Source organism: Falco peregrinus, chromosome 12 (genome assembly GCF_023634155.1).
Source record: "Falco peregrinus isolate bFalPer1 chromosome 12, bFalPer1.pri, whole genome shotgun sequence".
In the NCBI taxonomy this organism is placed as follows: Eukaryota; Metazoa; Chordata; class Aves; order Falconiformes; family Falconidae; genus Falco; species Falco peregrinus.
In genome coordinates, this window is record NC_073732.1 from 21,274,155 (window position 1) to 21,291,605 (window position 17,451).

At 45.1% G+C, this 17,451-nt stretch overlaps 1 protein-coding gene across 5 annotated transcripts; it reads left to right on the forward strand.

Moving 5' to 3' along the window:
- The first annotated feature begins 910 nt into the window (after window positions 1-910).
- On the forward strand, window positions 911-15,726 carry ZMAT3 (zinc finger matrin-type 3). 5 transcript variants are annotated; one of them, XM_055817003.1, is made up of 7 exons: window positions 911-1,065; window positions 4,293-4,414; window positions 5,075-5,400; window positions 6,951-7,070; window positions 8,851-9,017; window positions 9,129-9,229; window positions 10,250-15,726. In XM_055817003.1, exons 3-7 carry the CDS (start codon window positions 5,131-5,133, stop codon window positions 10,459-10,461), a joined length of 870 nt encoding a protein of 289 aa, XP_055672978.1. In that variant the 5' UTR covers window positions 911-1,065; window positions 4,293-4,414; window positions 5,075-5,130; the 3' UTR covers window positions 10,462-15,726. The 5 variants fall into 5 exon arrangements, with proteins under 5 accessions (XP_055672978.1, XP_055672979.1, XP_055672977.1 ...); XM_055817004.1 differs by having other exon boundaries at window positions 4,329-4,414; XM_055817002.1 differs by lacking the exon at window positions 4,293-4,414 and having other exon boundaries at window positions 911-1,069.
- The last annotated feature ends 1,725 nt before the right edge of the window (window positions 15,727-17,451 follow it).

A 17,451-nucleotide genomic window follows, 5' to 3' on the forward strand; every position in this document is an offset into this window, starting at 1 on the left:
CCTCAGTGGAGAGATGGCACAAGCGGTGGCACCAGGTGTGAACGTGGCGAGGGCAGCGGTCAGTTCTCTCCCTGGGAATGCCCCAGGGCTTGGTGCAGTACCCCATTGCGAAAATGTCAGGGTTTTTTAATAAGATCTCACAAAAACCTGTAACAGTGAGTGGGGCTAACTGATGGATTCCTAGGCAGGCTGGCTGACTGCTACTGTAAAGCCTCGGGGCTGGGGTCAGCTTCCAGTGACTCGTCAGCACCTCCCCGTTCCAACACAACGGGAAGAAACAGGCACTTGGCGGCTTTGGGACCAGGCGGCCCAGCCGCCATGGCGAGGCCTGCACTGCCTCCACGGCGAGGCCCGCACTGCCCTAACGCTGAGGCCCGCACTACCATAACAGTGAGGCCTGTGCTGCCCTAACGCTGAGGCCCGCGCTGCTGTCCTTGGTGACTCAAGGAGAATTAACTTGCTTCGGTTACAAACACCATGAGCAAAATGAAGAAGTTTCCATATGCAAACCCAGGTCAACTGCTGTTTCTGCTGTCGAAAACTGGTAGTACCACAAGAAAAATAAATAAATGACTCTGCACAAAAGTACAACTCGGGGACCAGCAGAGCAGTTCGGTATGTGCAGCGAGCGTTCAACGCCACTGCAGCCCGCGATGCCGAACAGGCCGCCCCAGCGACGGCTTGAGAAGCAGCCGGGCGGACGGGCAGCGCCAGCTCGCCGGCACCAGAGCGGGAAATGATGCCGGGCAACGGCGCGGCAGGGTCACCCGCGGCGGGGCCGGCGCTGCCCCCGGGCCAGCTCCGCCAGGCGGGCAGCGCTCCCCGCCCCGGCCCCGCCGCGCACGGAGGCAGGACCCGCCGCGCTCCCCGCCCCCCCCGCCCCTGCGCTCCGCCGGCCCCGCCCCGCCGCGCTGCGGTCACTTCCTGCAGCTGGTCCCGGTGGCGGCCGCGTCGCCGGCCCCGGCCCTCCTGCCGTCTCGGGCACCGGCTGCGGCCCTGCGGGGGCAAGGTGGCCACGGGCGCCGCGGGGGGCCGGGGCCGCCGCTCGCAGCCCCCGCCGGCGCGGTAGGTGCGGCGGGGGGCGCTGGCGGGGGGTCGGGGCCCGGGCCGCGGGGCGGGGGCCACAGGGGCTGTAGTGGGGCTGGGGGCCGGCTCATGCCGGCTGCGGCGAGGAAGGGGGGTCGCCGTGTTCCTGCCGTTTTTCGGGGGCGCTGAAGCTACTCCGGCGATGCGGTCGTCTGCCTCTGCCTCGCCTTCCTGCCCGTTGTGTTTCTGCGTTTGCCAAAATTGTGTGTTGGTGCCTTGAAGTCTTGCTCAGTTGCAGTTATTCCAATGCGGTAGATACCAGGGCTTTTGCGGTTTGGGTTTGTATTGTGGTTTTTTTTTTCTCTTCGATTCCATCAGCAAGACTGCAAGGCATGCAACTTTGCCGGAATGCCTGCTAGGATGCCAGGGTTTGCACCGTGGTTTCTGATACCCCGCTGATGTAAGGGATGATAAATGTTCTCTGTGTCCGGGTCCCTACATAAGTGCCCTCCCCAGCAGAGGGTTGGGGGCCCCTGCACCCTCAGGTGGAATTGCAGGCGATGTGTGTTTGTTTTGGCCCGCTGGCTTCGCTCCCTGCAGCGTTATAAAACGACCCAGCTTTTCAGGGTGAAGCTCTGTAGGCCTAGCCTATGGCTGAAGGTAAACCTTCTTGCAAAGTTAGGTTACGTGGTGTCAGTGTTTCAAGATACAAGTAGATTTGAGAAGAAATTATTCCTGTCTTGAAAATAAACCCAACCACAAAACCCACAGCTTGTTCATCATTTGTGTAGATTTCTATCACTGTTATTAGTTGCCTCAACCACATGTAAGACTACCTCTGGCAGGAGCACGTGGCACAGAGATTTCTCACTTACAGCCCAGGAGGCTCACGTTGTGTACGTGCCCGCTCCATCAAACGGTGCCAGTTTCCTTTCCCAGAACCGTGCTTCTGGCAGCTGGCAGGTTGCTCCCTGGTATCTGTGCCACCGGCAGTGCCTCACTACTACTGGGCTGTGGTACTGTGGGTGTGAAGGCTGGGTCTTCTCCTTCAGTGCTGCTCTTGGGATGCTCCAACCTGGAAGTAGTGAGGAGGGCTGCATGCCTGGCACTGTGCATCCACCTGAAGACAGCTGGCACGGAGGAAAGTATGTCCTAGCCCATGCAGCATGTAGGAGGAGGCACAGCTGACATCTGAGATGATGTCTTGAGGCAGAATGTCTCCTCAGCTCACCCTGGCCAGCTGCGGGCCCTTACCCTGCCTCGGGCTGTACTGTTATGAGTCGTTAGTGGTGGAGGTTCCTCATTCTGTTGCTGTTTTGTGCAGTAAGGATTTTACAGCTTCTCATGTGAAGGGAAAGGAGGCATTGGAAATGTCCTGTTACCTTTTTCTGGACAGGGTATCTCTAACAACCAGAAGTGGAGGGTTAAAGGGACATGTAAATGAGCTGAATTTGAGTGATTTTTTTTTTTCTTTTGAATGATGTCTGCAAGAAAGAAATCAACAGAATTTGAGCAATTTTCAGGGATGAAGGAACACTGTTAAAAGAAAATCATAGTTGCATATGCCAAGTCAAGAAGTTCTAGTTTTAAAATTGCCCATGCAGCCTTAATTTTATCTTCAGACTACTACTTACTTTGAGAAACAGTAGATGACCTTACAATTAAAGAATTTCAAAGAATATTACATTATACCTTTTCCCCTGTGGATGCAGTACTGTAAGCACTGTGCCCTGTCTTGTACATGACAAATCCCATTTGTGACAGTTGCGTATGGAAGACTCAGTGCAACAAACGCTCATGAAAAATTAAACAGATGGATCCCGATTGCCATTTACTGTGGATCTCTTTATATTGCTCTGTGAAGTATTTAGCTATAATTTACTCCCATGTTAAGGTAAGAAGCCCATTATGGTAGTGCATTAAAACTTGGAAATTGGATGGCACACTTACCTGCATGCATAGTTGCTCTAAACTGCTCTGATAGGCCTGTGTTATGATGTATTTAACCATCATGAATATGAACGTGTTCCATCTGTAGCCCCACAGAAATTAATTAGACTGTCTACAGCGTACTAGTTGAGAAACTAAAGGTAGTAAAATCTGTGGTAGTTCTGTTTAACCAGGCACACGTATGCTGAAAGTTGGAGAGAAGTTAGGTAACACTGCAGAATTTACGCTGCTGATGGGTGATTTGCACCGCGCCATTCCTGTGTGTCCTCTTCCTTCTTCGTTGTGGATTCCAGTTTATCTTGTTTCAGTTAGTTTTCATGAGACCAGTTTTGATTTTGGTTTTATGGTGATACCATGTTATGTATAGTTCTCATGGAATTTCACGGAGCCTTGGTGGTGAAGGGATATTGAAAAACATGAAAACTCCTGGTGGCTCTATAATAGCCTTAAAAGCTTGTCCCCAAGGCAATGTATGCTGCTCTTTTTTTTTTTTTTCTTGTCTTTTTTTCCTTACCCTCAGTTACTAGTAATATCTGAGCCACCTCCAACCTTGTATTATTCGGAAGTCTGTTTTTAGAGGCAAACATTTCAGAAATGCTTTTGTCACTTGAGCGCTTTAGTCCCACAGATTTTCTTTCTTTTTCCTCATTTTTTAAAAATTATTTTTTATTTTTCCTAATTGAATGTAGACCTCTGGGGCCAGACTTTCAGAGGTAATGCAGTACCTAAAAATGCAGGCATCAACTGGGATTTTCCGTAGCTTGAATGTAGCAAGGTATTTATCTCCTGCTAATTTTAGCTGATTGAAAATCCCGGAAGTTCTCCCAGGTAAATGCTGTCTGCTTCTCCAGGTTCTTAAATGACTGTGAAGTTAAACTGTTTTCAAAAGCAACTACAGAGCAAAGTTCCTGGGTGGTATTTTGTTTACCTTTCCCTAATTTTCCCAAAGTGTTGTTTTAAACAAATGAACAAAGCCCATAGTGTAAACATGGTTGCTACCAATGCAGCCCTAGCTGGAGGTGATCTGCAAAGGCCAAGATAATGCTTCTCTTGATCCCAGTGTAGCAGCGAGCAGGATTTGTTTTGATAAGAAGCTAATAAGACACTAACAAAAGTAGCTGTGCCTTGATTCATAATATCGCTGCTCCACATTATTCTAGGAATGTTCATCCAGGCTTTAGATGTGATTTATAAACTTTAATTAAATAAGCCTCTCAGAACCCCTTGTTGGAAATGTAGGGATAGTTCTAAGAACTTGAATTAACGGAGCAATAACTGAATAAAAGTTAATATGGGATAAGCTCTCCATTTTGCAGGAGAAGTTACAGCTTTAAATGTTGCATCGGTTGTAGTTAGTGAAGGAAACATGAGAAATAGCTCAAGGTCATTCAACAAGACCATGGAAGAGAGCCCTTGGGAGCTGACTGCGTACAACAAGGTGTGCTCAAGTTGATTCCCACTCTTCTATTTTTACGTGGGAAAAGTTAACTGTAGAGTGTCTTTCCTCAGGAAAGTCTTCATGAGTTTTTGAGGGATGTGTGGGCCTATTTTATACCTACCTATATGAAATAAATCTGCTTCAAAATATTTAGGTTCTTTTTAAGTCATCAGTGGCTGTAATACATTGTACTATTTGTTTAGGTCTTGGAGTGTGAGGTCTTGAAGTGTGAGCTTGTCCTTAGGCTGCTAAGAGAGGACGCGGCTAACAGTTGTATTCTTCCCATTCCCATTAACACAGCTTTATGTGCTGTGTCTGTTTTAGGTCACATCTTCTCATGGTCATGGAGCAGGGGGGCGGGCGTGCTTTCAGTCAGGTACTGTGGGTGGTTAGGAATCGTCACCCATCCAGGGTACTGCCATGGGGTGTTAACAACTACATTTCAGACTTCCATTCACTTCTTATACATGTGTCTTGTTAATCTGGCCCTGGTTGTCTGGGATGCTGCTGTTCCTGTGGGGTAAAGTGTTATAAACAGACTTTATCCTGCTTGGCATTGTGAAAAGGCATAGAGCCTAGGAATTTACAAAAGTTGTCTTCTGGATTGTTGATATTTCTGTTAGCACTGCTTATTTCAGCACTTGTGTCTCTCTGGTCTAGATCTGAAGAAGATTCCTCATCCTTCAGAAGTAGCATGCCCACAGTCTTCCTGGCCAATGATTCTTCTACAGCAAGCAGGACTTCTTCCTTATCCTGAGAAGCCTTCATCTCTTCCTATGTCAGTGGCTACAAGGCCAAGAGCCAGCTCACCACTGTCCCCACCAAAATCTCTTGGACTGGGGCCCTCCTTTCATCACACGCAAGAAGAAGAGCTTGCAAAAGTGGTGGAGCAGGACCCTATGCTGGAGGAACTATGTAAGCCTCTGTGCTGTAAGCTTTGCAATGTCACTCTGAATTCAGCACAACAAGCCCAGGCTCACTACCAGGTAAGAAGAGCAGCAGGAGGCACAGCTTTCAGGGCTGCTGCATCTGCAGCCTGCGTAGACACACCTGTGCCAGCACCTGCACTGCCAGCAGCGTTGCCGTGCTGGGACAGAACCAAGTGTAGGCTAACACGTGAGGACTAGCTTAGCTTCTCAAGGGGGTTTTGAGTGCTGTGTTGAGGTGGCTGCGCACCAGCAACAGCATTTGAGTTAGCTCATCTAGAGCTACCTCTGCACCGTGTAATGGACTGAAACTGCTCTGTAGACATATCTTCACCTTACCTGATTTTGCTGGCCATCCAGACATGCTGCAGTGCTTAAATTTAAGGTGTCATCACTGGAGCGTTTTGCAAAAACATTGTTCACAGGAACAGAGAAGTAGTACCAAGATGGCTTGGGTGAAAAAGCAACACTTGTGATTTTTTTTCCTTTGTTTTATGCAATTTGTTTTTCACCTCTACACTCTTCCAGTAAAATTGAACTTCTCATTCCATAGACATGATTTGGTAAGGCCTGGACGGATGTTTTCTGCTGGATCCAGCTGTGCCATTTGGAAAGGGGACTGCTGCAATGTGCTTATCGCAGTCTCTTTTCTGAGGTTATGCACACCACTGATCTGGTGGGGGCATTTATACAAATGCTTTCATCAGCTCAGACCAAATTAATTTTATTCAAGTTGATCTGGCTGACCTGTCTGAAATAGGTTAGGGACTATTTGCATATGCTTCTCTGCTGAGAGATCAAATGTGTCAGTCTTGCATTACCCCATTTTACTAGCACCCTCTCTGCCTAGTGCTGTATTTGTGTGAAATGTGGAGATAGTGACTTTCTCCACCAGTGAACCCAAAGGAGTGGTTGTCTGTATCCTTAGGACACAAGACTCAGATCTCAGATTTGCTGTTGGCCCTGAAAAAGTGGTATCCTGCCAGTGAAGGGGTAGGTTGAATTAGTGTTACACTTTAATGTCGGATTACTGCAGTATTTCTGCCATGAGGGGACAGAAGTTTATAGTACAGAACTTGCATGTATGCCTTACTATGTATCCACAATGCATATACATGTTGTCATGTAGCTCTGTTGGGTTTTCAGAATACACAAAAAAGATCTATAGTATAAGTTTTCCAAGAGAAAATAAAATATGAAGCAAGGTTTTTTACTTTCAGTCTCGTGTTTTTAGCTCATGCTTGCAATCTCATGAAGAAGTAAGTGTGTGTGTGTTCAGGCTTATCAAAAACATATAGAAAGCACTTAATCTTTCATGTTTAAAATACAAAATACTGTCTTCAAGCAAAATGGAAATAGATTGTGGAACTAACTGTAATCTTACTGATTTGAGAAAATCAGTTGAAAGTGAGGCCCAGTCACGCTAGGTGAGGAACATTTTGGAGGGGGATGCCAGCATCTCTAAGTTCAGAGCTGTTATTTTCTGAGTGACAGCTCCTTACCTGAGGTGCTGTCTTCATGTCCATTTCTCATTTTGGTGTCTGGTTACTTTTTCTTTCAGTGTGAGATACTGTTATTAGGGCAGTGATTAATCTCTGTTCTCTTTCCAGGGTAAAAACCACAGTAAGAAACTCCGAAATTACTATGCTGCCAATAGCTGTCCAGCACCTGCCAGGATGAGCAATTCAGTTGAGCCTGCCCCAGCTCAGGTTGTCTCCCTTCCAACTCAGGTAAGGCATGGGAAGGTGACTGAGATCATGCTGCTTGCTTGTCACCTAACCCCCAACAAGGATAACTAGATCTCATGCTTTGAGGATTACCACAAGTGTTGGGAAAGAATTTTCCTTGTGGTGGCACAGGATGGTGGAAATGGCTTGTTGTGAGCTGTTTGCTTTCCTTTGAAGATGCAGATATTGATCTGCCCTTGCAGCAGAATATTAGACTTGAAATGTTCTATTTCTGCATGGCAAATACTTTGATTCCTAGGTAAGTCTGATGTGCTGCTGATTGTGGTTGTTTAAGGGCAGGTATAAAATAGCATTGTTGGAGCTGGATTTGGACATGAGGGTGTGGCATTCACTCTGCACAGTCATCCCTCCAGTGTGTGAGGGAAGCCTACCTGGAAAAAGTGCTTAGGTGCTCCTACGGCCATTGCCCCGGGCTGTTAGCTAACCCTCTTGTCTCTTGTTTTCCCTTTTGAAGTGCTTCTTCCTGTGTGTAGGGTGAAGGGATTGTTCCCTCAGTGATCCAGATTAACTCTGTCTTGGGCACATTAGAGGCAAAAGAAGTGATTTTTGCTTTCTTTTCTAGAATTCATCACTTCTCATTGTCATGGGACTTAACAGCTAACTTGGCTTTTGCAAGTGACTGTGCAGGGAACCACAGCTGAGCTGCAGGGATTGAAGCTGTGCCTGTTGTTTCCCAAAGCATCAGCCTGTGTTGTCTGTAGAAAAGCAAAGAGCGTTTGCCATAAGTGGCAGATCGTTATACATGCTGTCGGAGCCACCAGTGGGAGACTCAGTCCCATGTAAAATGCCTTTGCAGCTCACAGAACTGAATCGAGATGGTGTGGGGTCCAGTCCTAAGTAGTGGGATGCGAGTCCTATACCTGCTGGGGTATCTGATGTGGTTTTTAATGGAGAAAATGGTCCGTGGCAATAAAAAGACCACTCTGGGGCTGTGCGAGGATTCATGTAATGTAGAAGTCAGAACTGTGGGTGTGTCTGTGTCTATAAGCTTGAACAGTGACAAAGGAAACATGAAAGAAACTCGAGTTGGCAAGTGCCACAGTGACATGGCTGTATGATTCACTGCTGCCGCACTGTTTACAGAGCGCTTTTCTCTGGATGATACACACTGAGGAGACACGGTTGCTGCTCTGATCGGGCTGTGGTCTGCCTAGACAGTCAAGGTATCCTTCATATGGCAGGAGCTACTCTTGTGAGGCTGGGTCCTTCCTTTGAAGTCTTGATCCAGGTGTCCTCCTACCTGAAGGGTACAGGTCAGAGGTTTGGCAGCTCAGCTATTGTTTTTTTTATCTCTTAGTGTGGTCAGGGTGCTGTGTGCAGACAGGGTGCTGTGGAGAGGTTAGGTACATTGTAAATAGGAGAGAGGAGCACTTTTACCTTTCGGTGGATCTTCCTCAGTGTGAAAGTCATTGCTCATCAGTTCCCAGCAGTCAGGGGCAGAGGAGTTAGAGCTGTGAAGCAAACAAGCCTCTGTAGCTATTGCAGAGGTACAAGGTGTGTGTTCAAATTGCTTTCTTCTCCATCTGAGGCCAGGGCTTTGCCTAGATCTCAGGGAATTTGCAGGTTCTCCTGGAGGCTGAGGCAGGGATAATGAAGTTCTGGTAAGAATACTTTGAGAAGAACTTGAGTGTCCTAATCCATATGTTCTAATTCCGGCTGGCTTGCTGCCTGATGAAGATACTGGTCTCACTCCCTGTGATTCAAATATTTCAATGATTTAACCTTCTTGTGTTTCACATGCTGTCTCTCCCTTTGCTGCTAGATGGGATCAAGTAAACCAGGTGGCAGAGTGATCTTGGCCACAGAGAATGATTACTGCAAGCTTTGTGATGCCTCATTTAGTTCTCCGGCTGTGGCACAGGCTCACTACCAAGGGAAAAATCACGCCAAACGGCTGCGTCTTGCAGAAGCACAGAATAACTCATTCTCGTAGGTATTGTTCAACTTCACGCTCAGGCTGAAAGCATGTGGCAGTGTCTCTGGCAGTCTTTTTCTCAGAAAACTCTGAATTGCAACTGTTCATATTTGTTTAATCTTCAGGGATGCATCAGAACTAGGCAAACGAAGGGCAAGGAAAGAAGGGAATGAATATAAGATGATGCAGAGCAGAAGAAATATGTATACAGTTCAGAACAACACAGGTAACTGGAAGCTTGCATCTGTTCTATAGTTGGAATAATAATAATAAACAGTCTTGTTTTTCTTTTGTTTCTGAGGTCTGTTTTAGCAGAAACAGGTTGTGAAAGGAGCTGGTCCTAGCTCTGCTGATGCTTCTTCAAGTCTGCATGTTTTTTCCCAGCTGCTGAAGTTGCTTTGTTTTGTCAGCCTGCTTGTTAGTTTGGTTTCTCAGTTTGTAACTTAATTTACCATCTGCCTGTCTCTAAGGCTGCTCTAAGTGGTGACAATTTTCCTGCTTTATTTTCTTGGCAAGTGGCCAGGTGCTTTGACTCCTACTGTAGCACATCAACCTGTACTTGCACTTCCATGACCAGAATGAGACAGCATGTTAGCCTCCCTCTAAGACCATCTGTTCCTAGAGTGTAGTCCTTCCTCAGGTGTTAGATACCAGCTTTGCCTCTACTATGATTTAAAGTGTGTTTATATATATATATGTGTGTCCAGCCCAGTATCTGTTTCTCTTCTTCATTTTAAGTTGTGTTATGAGCACGTTAGCTGAAAACCTGGTTCCTGGTGAAGCTTGGTTTAATAGTGTCATTCTAACCACTGCCATGTGGAAAAGATAAATCCTTTAAAGTTGTATTAAATATTGTTTTGTGATAATTTTACATGGAGGCAGGTTATTGTATTCAAAAGACTGTTCTAATTCTGGAATTGGAAGATTAAGAAAAAAAATGAATTAGCACTTAAATGATTAGACTCCTAATTTTCAGAGCCCTATTGGTTCTTAATAAGACTGGGGCATTAAGCCCACTCTACTGCTCTGGAAAATACCAGCAAGTTTTGCTCCCCTCTGTGCTACACCCTCGCAAATCTGGATGTCAGCAGGGAAGTTGTGTGGGAAAATAAGATTCAGACTAACCAGTTAAAGAAGCTAATCTTTGGCTGCTTTTTAATCATTAGTTGGACTTGGAAGTTGTCACTGAGCTGCCTCAAGCTTTTCTTTCTTATAGATAAAACAGGCTTTTCTGTTGACTCCTCAGGTCCCTACTTCAATCCCCGCTCACGCCAGAGGATTCCTCGGGATCTGGCCATGTGTGTCACCCCCAGTGGCCAGTTCTACTGCTCCATGTGCAACGCCGGGGCCAGCGAGGAGATGGAGTTCAGACAACACTTAGAAAGCAAACAGCATAAAAGCAAGGTGTCCGAACAGCGGTATAGGAATGAGATGGAGAACCTAGGCTACGTACAATGACGCGCCACCCGTGGCAGTAGTTTGCAAATAGAGCAGCTTGTCTCTCGCCTGCTGTTTGCCACATGCCCTGCTTTGTGCTCCATTTGGTAGGAGTATGCTCTCGAGCTATACATGTAACACCTGCAAACTTAATGGTATGGTTAGATTTTCTTTCTATCATAGCTGGCAGGATGACGCTGTGCAGGACATGAAGTGTTTTTGATGTTTGTTTGCTAATTTTCTAAGGCTCTTCATTGCATTGAGTGCCGGGGAGGACTTTGTCTTCTCCCCAGCCTTCTGCATGAATATGCAAAGCCCAAGAAGTGCTGGGAACTTCTGTGGTTCTACCACACAGGTGGACCATGTGCAAAGCCCACTCCCCTTTTTGCACACCACAGAGCAGTGCTCCAGAATGCCTCCCTACAGCAGACTGAATCTCTGTGCAGCTTGTAAAAGAGGAGCAGGAATGGGGCCTGTGAAGGTGTGAAGTAGGTGGTGTACTTGTCCACAAATTGCTGCCTGTGGCCCCCATTACAGCCCAGAGTAGGTTCTTTCCAATCTTTGTAGAAAGGCTGTGCTACCTCTCCTCCTTGGAGGGTCTTGCCTCTTACTGCTTCCTCTGCAATGCAGATTTCATTCTGAACATCTGACATTGGATATCAGCTGATTAGCCCCATTCAGAAATACTCTCTTCTACCAGTTAACAATGAAAAAAAATTCTCAGTGTTGTTGGCTGGGCACCTTAATGCACCATGGGTGTAGCTCATCTCCCTGAAGAGAGTCTGTGGGGATCTCAGTGGCTTAATGATGCGAGTTGGAAAGCAAACCTGGTCAGATGAGACGTGTTCTGCCTTAGACCGAGTAAGGTTAAGAATAGGTTGGAAGGAGCTGTCAGCTGTAATTTCTTTGCATACTGGTGTAGAAGAGGGCAAGTGTTGAGTCTCTGGCCTGCTCTGGGAGAGCAGGGCTGCCCGGACCTTGGGGAGCAGATGTCGGTATGTCCCACTTCCATGCCTTTCCCTGGAGAAAGCCCGACGGGTGTTATAGAGGAGAGCGGAAATGCTCCTTTGGACTAGAGCTACCGATATTGAATGAATTTTTTCCCCTTTTTCTTTTCCCTTCTCAGGATGGGTTTTAATTCCATTCCTTGATGTGAACTTCACTGTTTTAGGGACCATCAGAAGTCTAAAGTTAGGTAGGATATGAATGTCAAGGATGACGGTTGTTTGAATAACAGCTTTTTGGCCAGACCGAAGTATTCATGAAATTTGTTAAGCAACTTTGTAAGCGTACACAAACCCAAAGTGGGGGTGTGTCTCTTGATTTTCCTTAGCAAAAGTAGAAAGGGGATAAAGAGCAGAAGTAGGGCTGACATTTATTTTTCCACTCATTTGGGTAGATGTGAGGAGCTGTGATTGGAATCCAGTTCACAGTGTTTCTAAAACATTGGCTTCAGTGGCAAGTGCAGCATGTTTGTAAAGTCTGTTGGACCCGATTCACCACGGCGCTGCTGCAGCTGTACGCTGGTATAGCTTCTTTGACTTCAGTGGCAGGTGCAGAGAGGGGATAAAGGAAGCATCATGGCTTGTCTGTCACTCCTCTCTAGGCAGTACGTTGAACGAGGTGCAGCTCCTTTGGTTTCAGTAGCATTTTACCAGGGATAAATTTTACCTAGTGCATAATGTTGAAGGTAGCTCCTCCACCCCCTTTTTTTTGCCATTCTGATCTTGCCTCTTGCATTCCAGAGGGACTTTCTGCTTGCCTTAAAAAACAAAAAAAATGAGTAAACTAACAAAAAATCCAGATAGTTTTAATTCATCTCTTTAGTCCATCTCAGAAAGGTTTGTTGCACTTGGCTGCTCCTCAGAAATAGAGTATTGTTATCTTTAGCTATCTGACCATCAGGTAGCCATGCAACCTTAATGCAGCCTTCCTAAATCTGGGCAAGGTAAGCTCTTGCACAGTAGTCGAAAATAGCCCCCTACATCATTCCATGCTGATCCTTGCCCTGCAGATACAAGGAGTGCAATGGACATCCTCTTGAATGGGATTCCCTCCCCTCCTTTGTGCAAAGTCCACTTAAATAGGGTTTGTGCGCTGGCGCACGTTAGAAGGTAGGAGGACAGGTGCCCAGGTTGCAAAGAACTAACTGAGCAGTTTTGATGGCCTGTAAGTCTGTTTCTTCTGTGCTTTCGTGCCCCTGGCTCACCCTCTGTGTAGCCTTGAAGAACATTCCCCTTGCAAAAATCTGTTGTCAGCCTTTTCCCTTCATCTTTTGCAGTCAACGAAGGGCTCTGGTTTTCTCTTTGTGGTCTGTCTTTTGTTTTGCTAGCCTGACGCCACTGTGCAGGGACAGAGGGGATTGGATGAGCCTTACCACAGTGTGCTTCGCTGGAGTGATCCCTACATTATGGTTAGACATTCCTCTTGCTGTAAATGAAAGCATGGCATTTCTCATAGGCTGCAATTAGTAGCAGAAAACCACCACTTTGTGACAGATGAGCTGGAGGAGCTGTAGGTACTGGTGTTGTCTAGCTTATTGCTAGGGCCAAGAAGGCATTTTTGCTTGCTTTCATGTGTCCCCAAAATGAACTGTTTGCTACTTTGCTTTGGTTGTTGCATCTGCTCCCAGCCCAGCAATCTGCTCCTCATTTGGCATTTCCAGTGACTGCCAAAGGTGTCAAAACACAGTTTGCTCCATGTGGTGTTCCCTCCTGGTGACAGCTGGTACAAGGCGCCACAGCACACCAGTGTGCTGGTGTGTTTGGGGCGGTGTGAGAGGGAGGTGCAGGGAGCTGTTCCTGCAGGCTCCTCTCCGCGCGGGGCTGAGTTCCGTTTTGAGGAATGGCTTGAGTCTGCCCTGAACAGGGAGGCCTGTATCTGCTTTGTTTCATTCAAGGGAGCACAACAAGTGAATGTTGTCACCCTGAGAATTTCAGAGCGGTGGCTTATACAGCAGGTACAAAGCAGACAGTGGAACTGAAGCAACAAGAGTAGGACAGGTTTCCTACATGGGAGGGAAGATATTTCTTGCTGGGAGAAGCAGCTGAGACTCACTTTGTCCCAGTGCTCTGTTGCGGCCGTTCCCTACAAGTGATCAAATCTTTCCTCTCCCTCTTCAGCATTGCTAAACAGTTTGTGATCTTCCTGCTCTGCCTCTAGCATAGAAGATGGTTGACTGCAAAGAGAAAACACCACACCTCACACGAATATCATTAGGGTTCAGGAGGATCCAAACTCATACTTGCCAGCATGAGAAACTGGGTGGATCCTGATTTTATTTTTTTTGGTGAAAGCTGTTCTCCAAATCAGTGTTCAAAACATGTATTGAAAACGCATCCTGGCCAAACCCTATTTGATGTAGATGGGCTGGAGAGAATACCGTACAGCTGTAGTACCATTTTCCAGGCCCAATAAGTCTTTTTCTTATGTTAAACAAAGTACCAAACCCAAGAAACAGGACTTCTGTGAAGCTGTCTCATTGGCCAGTAGGTTAATGACCTTTGCTGCTAGAAACAAAACATAAATCAATGTGTTCATATTTATTTTACTATGCTAACCACTAATTGATTTGTTAATATTTAAGGCATTATTCTGTAGGTTGTTTTTGTTTAAGTGGAAAATTCTACATCGCACTTTGCTTTTGGATCAGAACAGGTATTTATTATATTTGTGAAAATGTTTTCCCTCCCACATATGTATTATTTTCTTTCCCTGGATAAAAAAAAAAACAAAACCAAAACCAAACCAAAATCCAAACAACAAAACCCACCCCAAAACCAACGAAATCCCCAAATCCAACCGATGGATCATCTTTGCTTTTTTTTCATGCCCAACCAAATAGGTATTTCCTTGCAACTCACTCTTAAATGTTGATTTCTAAATTATTATTTTTTTCCCCTGCAATGGTTCCTTTGGTAATTTGGGGTGATATTTTTAGACACACATAAAGTTCATACTACATTTAAGCATTTCTTTTACGACAAGGAAGTAAACTGTGGAATCCGTGTATTTGTGAGGAGTATGAAAGTGATACTATTTTTTTGTGTTAAGCGTTAGCTGTTATTTTGCATTCTGCACTAATGAGTAAATGTGTTATAATCTTGCCTAACATTGGTCTATTTTGGCTTTTTGCTTTCTTCATGTACATCAAAAGGAATCCTGAAAACTTCTGTGGAGTTGCTTAGGATGGTCATCAGTGTAACAAAATGCAGATTATTTTTTTTTCTGTAAAGCTTCTTGTCTTTTTTCCTTTTCTAGATGCCCATTATAGGGCATTAGAAGGGAAGGCTATTGCCATAAGCACGGATTCATATTTTAGCTTACTAATGCATGACGTCCTTTTGCTACTTTACTTAAGTAATACTCTCACCGTAACTAATGGGAATCTTGCCCAAGTCAGGAGTAAATGAAACACCCTAGCTAAATATATTATGTTGGCTAGGGCCAGGCAAGGTACATTGCTGAGATTTGTCTCCGACTCCTATGTTTGGGTTGCAACACTCTTAAGGTTTTGCTTTTTGAGGAATGTGTATCTGGTTCTGCAAGGATTTGGTCTTGTTCGAGCTAGAATAGTTTGAAGTACATTGACTTTCGTTGAGTAGGAGCAAGCCTTGAAACCCTTCAGGAATTTCATACTGCTGATGTCTTCTCATGTATGTGTTTTTTGTTCTGTGTTTTTTCTTAAATTTTGCAACCTTATATACAAGGATGCTCTGAATGAGATGGACATCTGTTGCTGATTATGGAAAAACAAATGCCATGGTTGCCAAAGGATTAACAGAAAATGGAGACGTATGGACATTTGAAGTTTAGTTTCTTTGAAGTTAGCGGCTAAGCTCCTGTTGTTTTGAGCTGGGCTGGTTTCATTGCCCTCTGCATAAAGTTGGAAGTGAAAATAAAATCCACTTTGAAATAAATGTGGTCAAACAGTAGTTCTGGGAATCTCTCCTTTAAAGAATGTATCACAACTAAAACTGTATCTTTTTTTCCTGAAGTATCTGCAGGTAAAGGCAGGACTGTGGATTTTTAAAAATCAAATCAGTTTTTCAGTCTGTGTTTTACAGGGGAAAAATTATTTGATTTAATTTCCTTCTGCATCTGTCCAGCAATATCATTTGCAAGTGCTTTGAATGTGTTTCATCTGGAGCTTTCTTGTCAGGTTGGTTTTGTACATTTATCCTTATTTTCTTTATATTGTACTGACCCTCATGGGGGAATACTTGATGAAAATGATTTTTTTTTTTTTTCTTCTTCTTCAGTATATAATAAATCATCTTGCTCTTATCACAGCCTTAGTCTTTGGTATTGCTACTGCTTGTGATATGGCTGGACTGTGCATGACTGAATTGATTTTAGCCTAGCATTGAGTGTAACTACACGAATAGTATGTTTTAATACTGATAAAAAGAGTATAGTTCAGTGTCGAATTTGTTGCTCTGGAGGGAGGTCAGTGTGCTTTCAACTATTAGTGAAAGCCAGCTGAGTTCTCCCTCTGAGCTGTGTTGGCTTCAGGAGGGGTTGGGAGTGCTCAGCATCTGACAGGATGGGAATCAGAAGGTACGGGAAGGGCTCTGTTTCTGGCTGTGCTTTCCCCTTACGTAGACATCACAAGCTCTGCAACAGCCCCAGGCTGAACCATGAACTGATTTTCAACTCTGGCTGTAAAAAGGTGGGGACAGGCTGAGCCTGATACTTACATTTGCACATTTTTTGCCAGTGTGCTCTTTCCTTCTTTCATTACTTGAGGGCTCCAGAGGAGCATATGCTTATGCAGCATCAATGACTTTCCAAACAGAAAGGACATTCTGAACTGGAGCCTTGAAACAGGGAAAATCTGAGGTTTGCTGGGTTCATCTCAGCAAGAGAAGGACATTGCCCTTTCTTGGTGCTGCAGCCACACTGTTAGGGCAGTGAGCTGTTGGCCTCAAGGGCAGGATCCTGGTGGCACACTTGAGGCATTCCGCGTGCGGGGTGGCTGCTGAGGCACAGCTCTGAGTGTATAAGCAACTGTGAACAGGGATGTGTCCCTGCACTCCCCTGTCTTCCATTCTTAAGGGCACTGGACCATTACAGAAAACGGTGACACCATGGTGAAATTACCCCGATTTACCATTTTGTTGGGCTGAGAGCTGCCTTGGTGCTTAGGTGACTCCTTCCATGCTAATAATGGAATGCAGGAGGCTTTATGCCTTCTCATTTATAGTAAACAGAGTCATAAAAAATTGTAAGTGCAGCTTAATGTTAAAACTCACCCCACCCCTTCATTGTCTTTTGCCCATGCAGACTGTTACTTTCAGTCATCCTAGAAACCAGAGAGGAGCAAACTACAGAGCAGTGTGTCCCCGTTATCAGGTGATAAAGCAGTGCCTTTTTAACACTTACATATGGTAATTGTATTTTGTATTAATTCTGTTGCAATTTGTTACAGCCAAACCGTAGTGACACACAGAGATACCTGGGCAATCTAATTCAGTCGCAAGCATTTGTTAAATTAGGCAGCAAATCAGATAGTGTTAGATTTTCATCTATTTTTTATACTAATTGATTTGAAAACATAAATAGCCCTTCTTTTACTCCACTCACCCTGGTGTCTAAGGATCTCAGTTAGTTGTCTTGCAACATTTTACAGCTGAGGAAGTAAAGTTTGGGTAAAAATAAGTGATTTGCTCAGAAAGTCTATGGCTGAAAAGGAAAATTGAACCCAAAGCCTTTAAATAACAGGCTGCTGACCCTGCCGCATCTTCATTCAGCCCCCACTGTTCACAGGCTGATGAAAATGGCTGGATTTGAAAAACAATTCGATTAATAATTATTGGATTTTCTTTGTTTATATAACAGCTTTACAATGCATTAGGAAATGGACTTTAGCACATGGTTTAAAAATAATTAAACTTGGCAGAGCCGTCTCAATATTGCTTCTTCCATTAAATCTTAGTGGAGAGATGGAAAAACCAGGAGCTTTTAGGAGAATTGTAGAAGGAGCATCTTTGCTAAGCGCAGGTTCTGGAG

Excerpts from the sequence above, each read along its gene's own strand:
- ZMAT3 (XM_055817002.1), top strand. The coding sequence starts at position 5,131 with ATGATTCTTCTACAGCAAGCAGGACTTCTTCCTTATCCTGAGAAGCCT. Across the intron at positions 7,071-8,850 it reads TTGTCTCCCTTCCAACTCAG|ATGGGATCAAGTAAACCAGG; the intron begins GTAAGGCATGGG and ends CTTTGCTGCTAG. Across the intron at positions 9,230-10,249 it reads TACAGTTCAGAACAACACAG|GTCCCTACTTCAATCCCCGC; the intron begins GTAACTGGAAGC and ends TTGACTCCTCAG.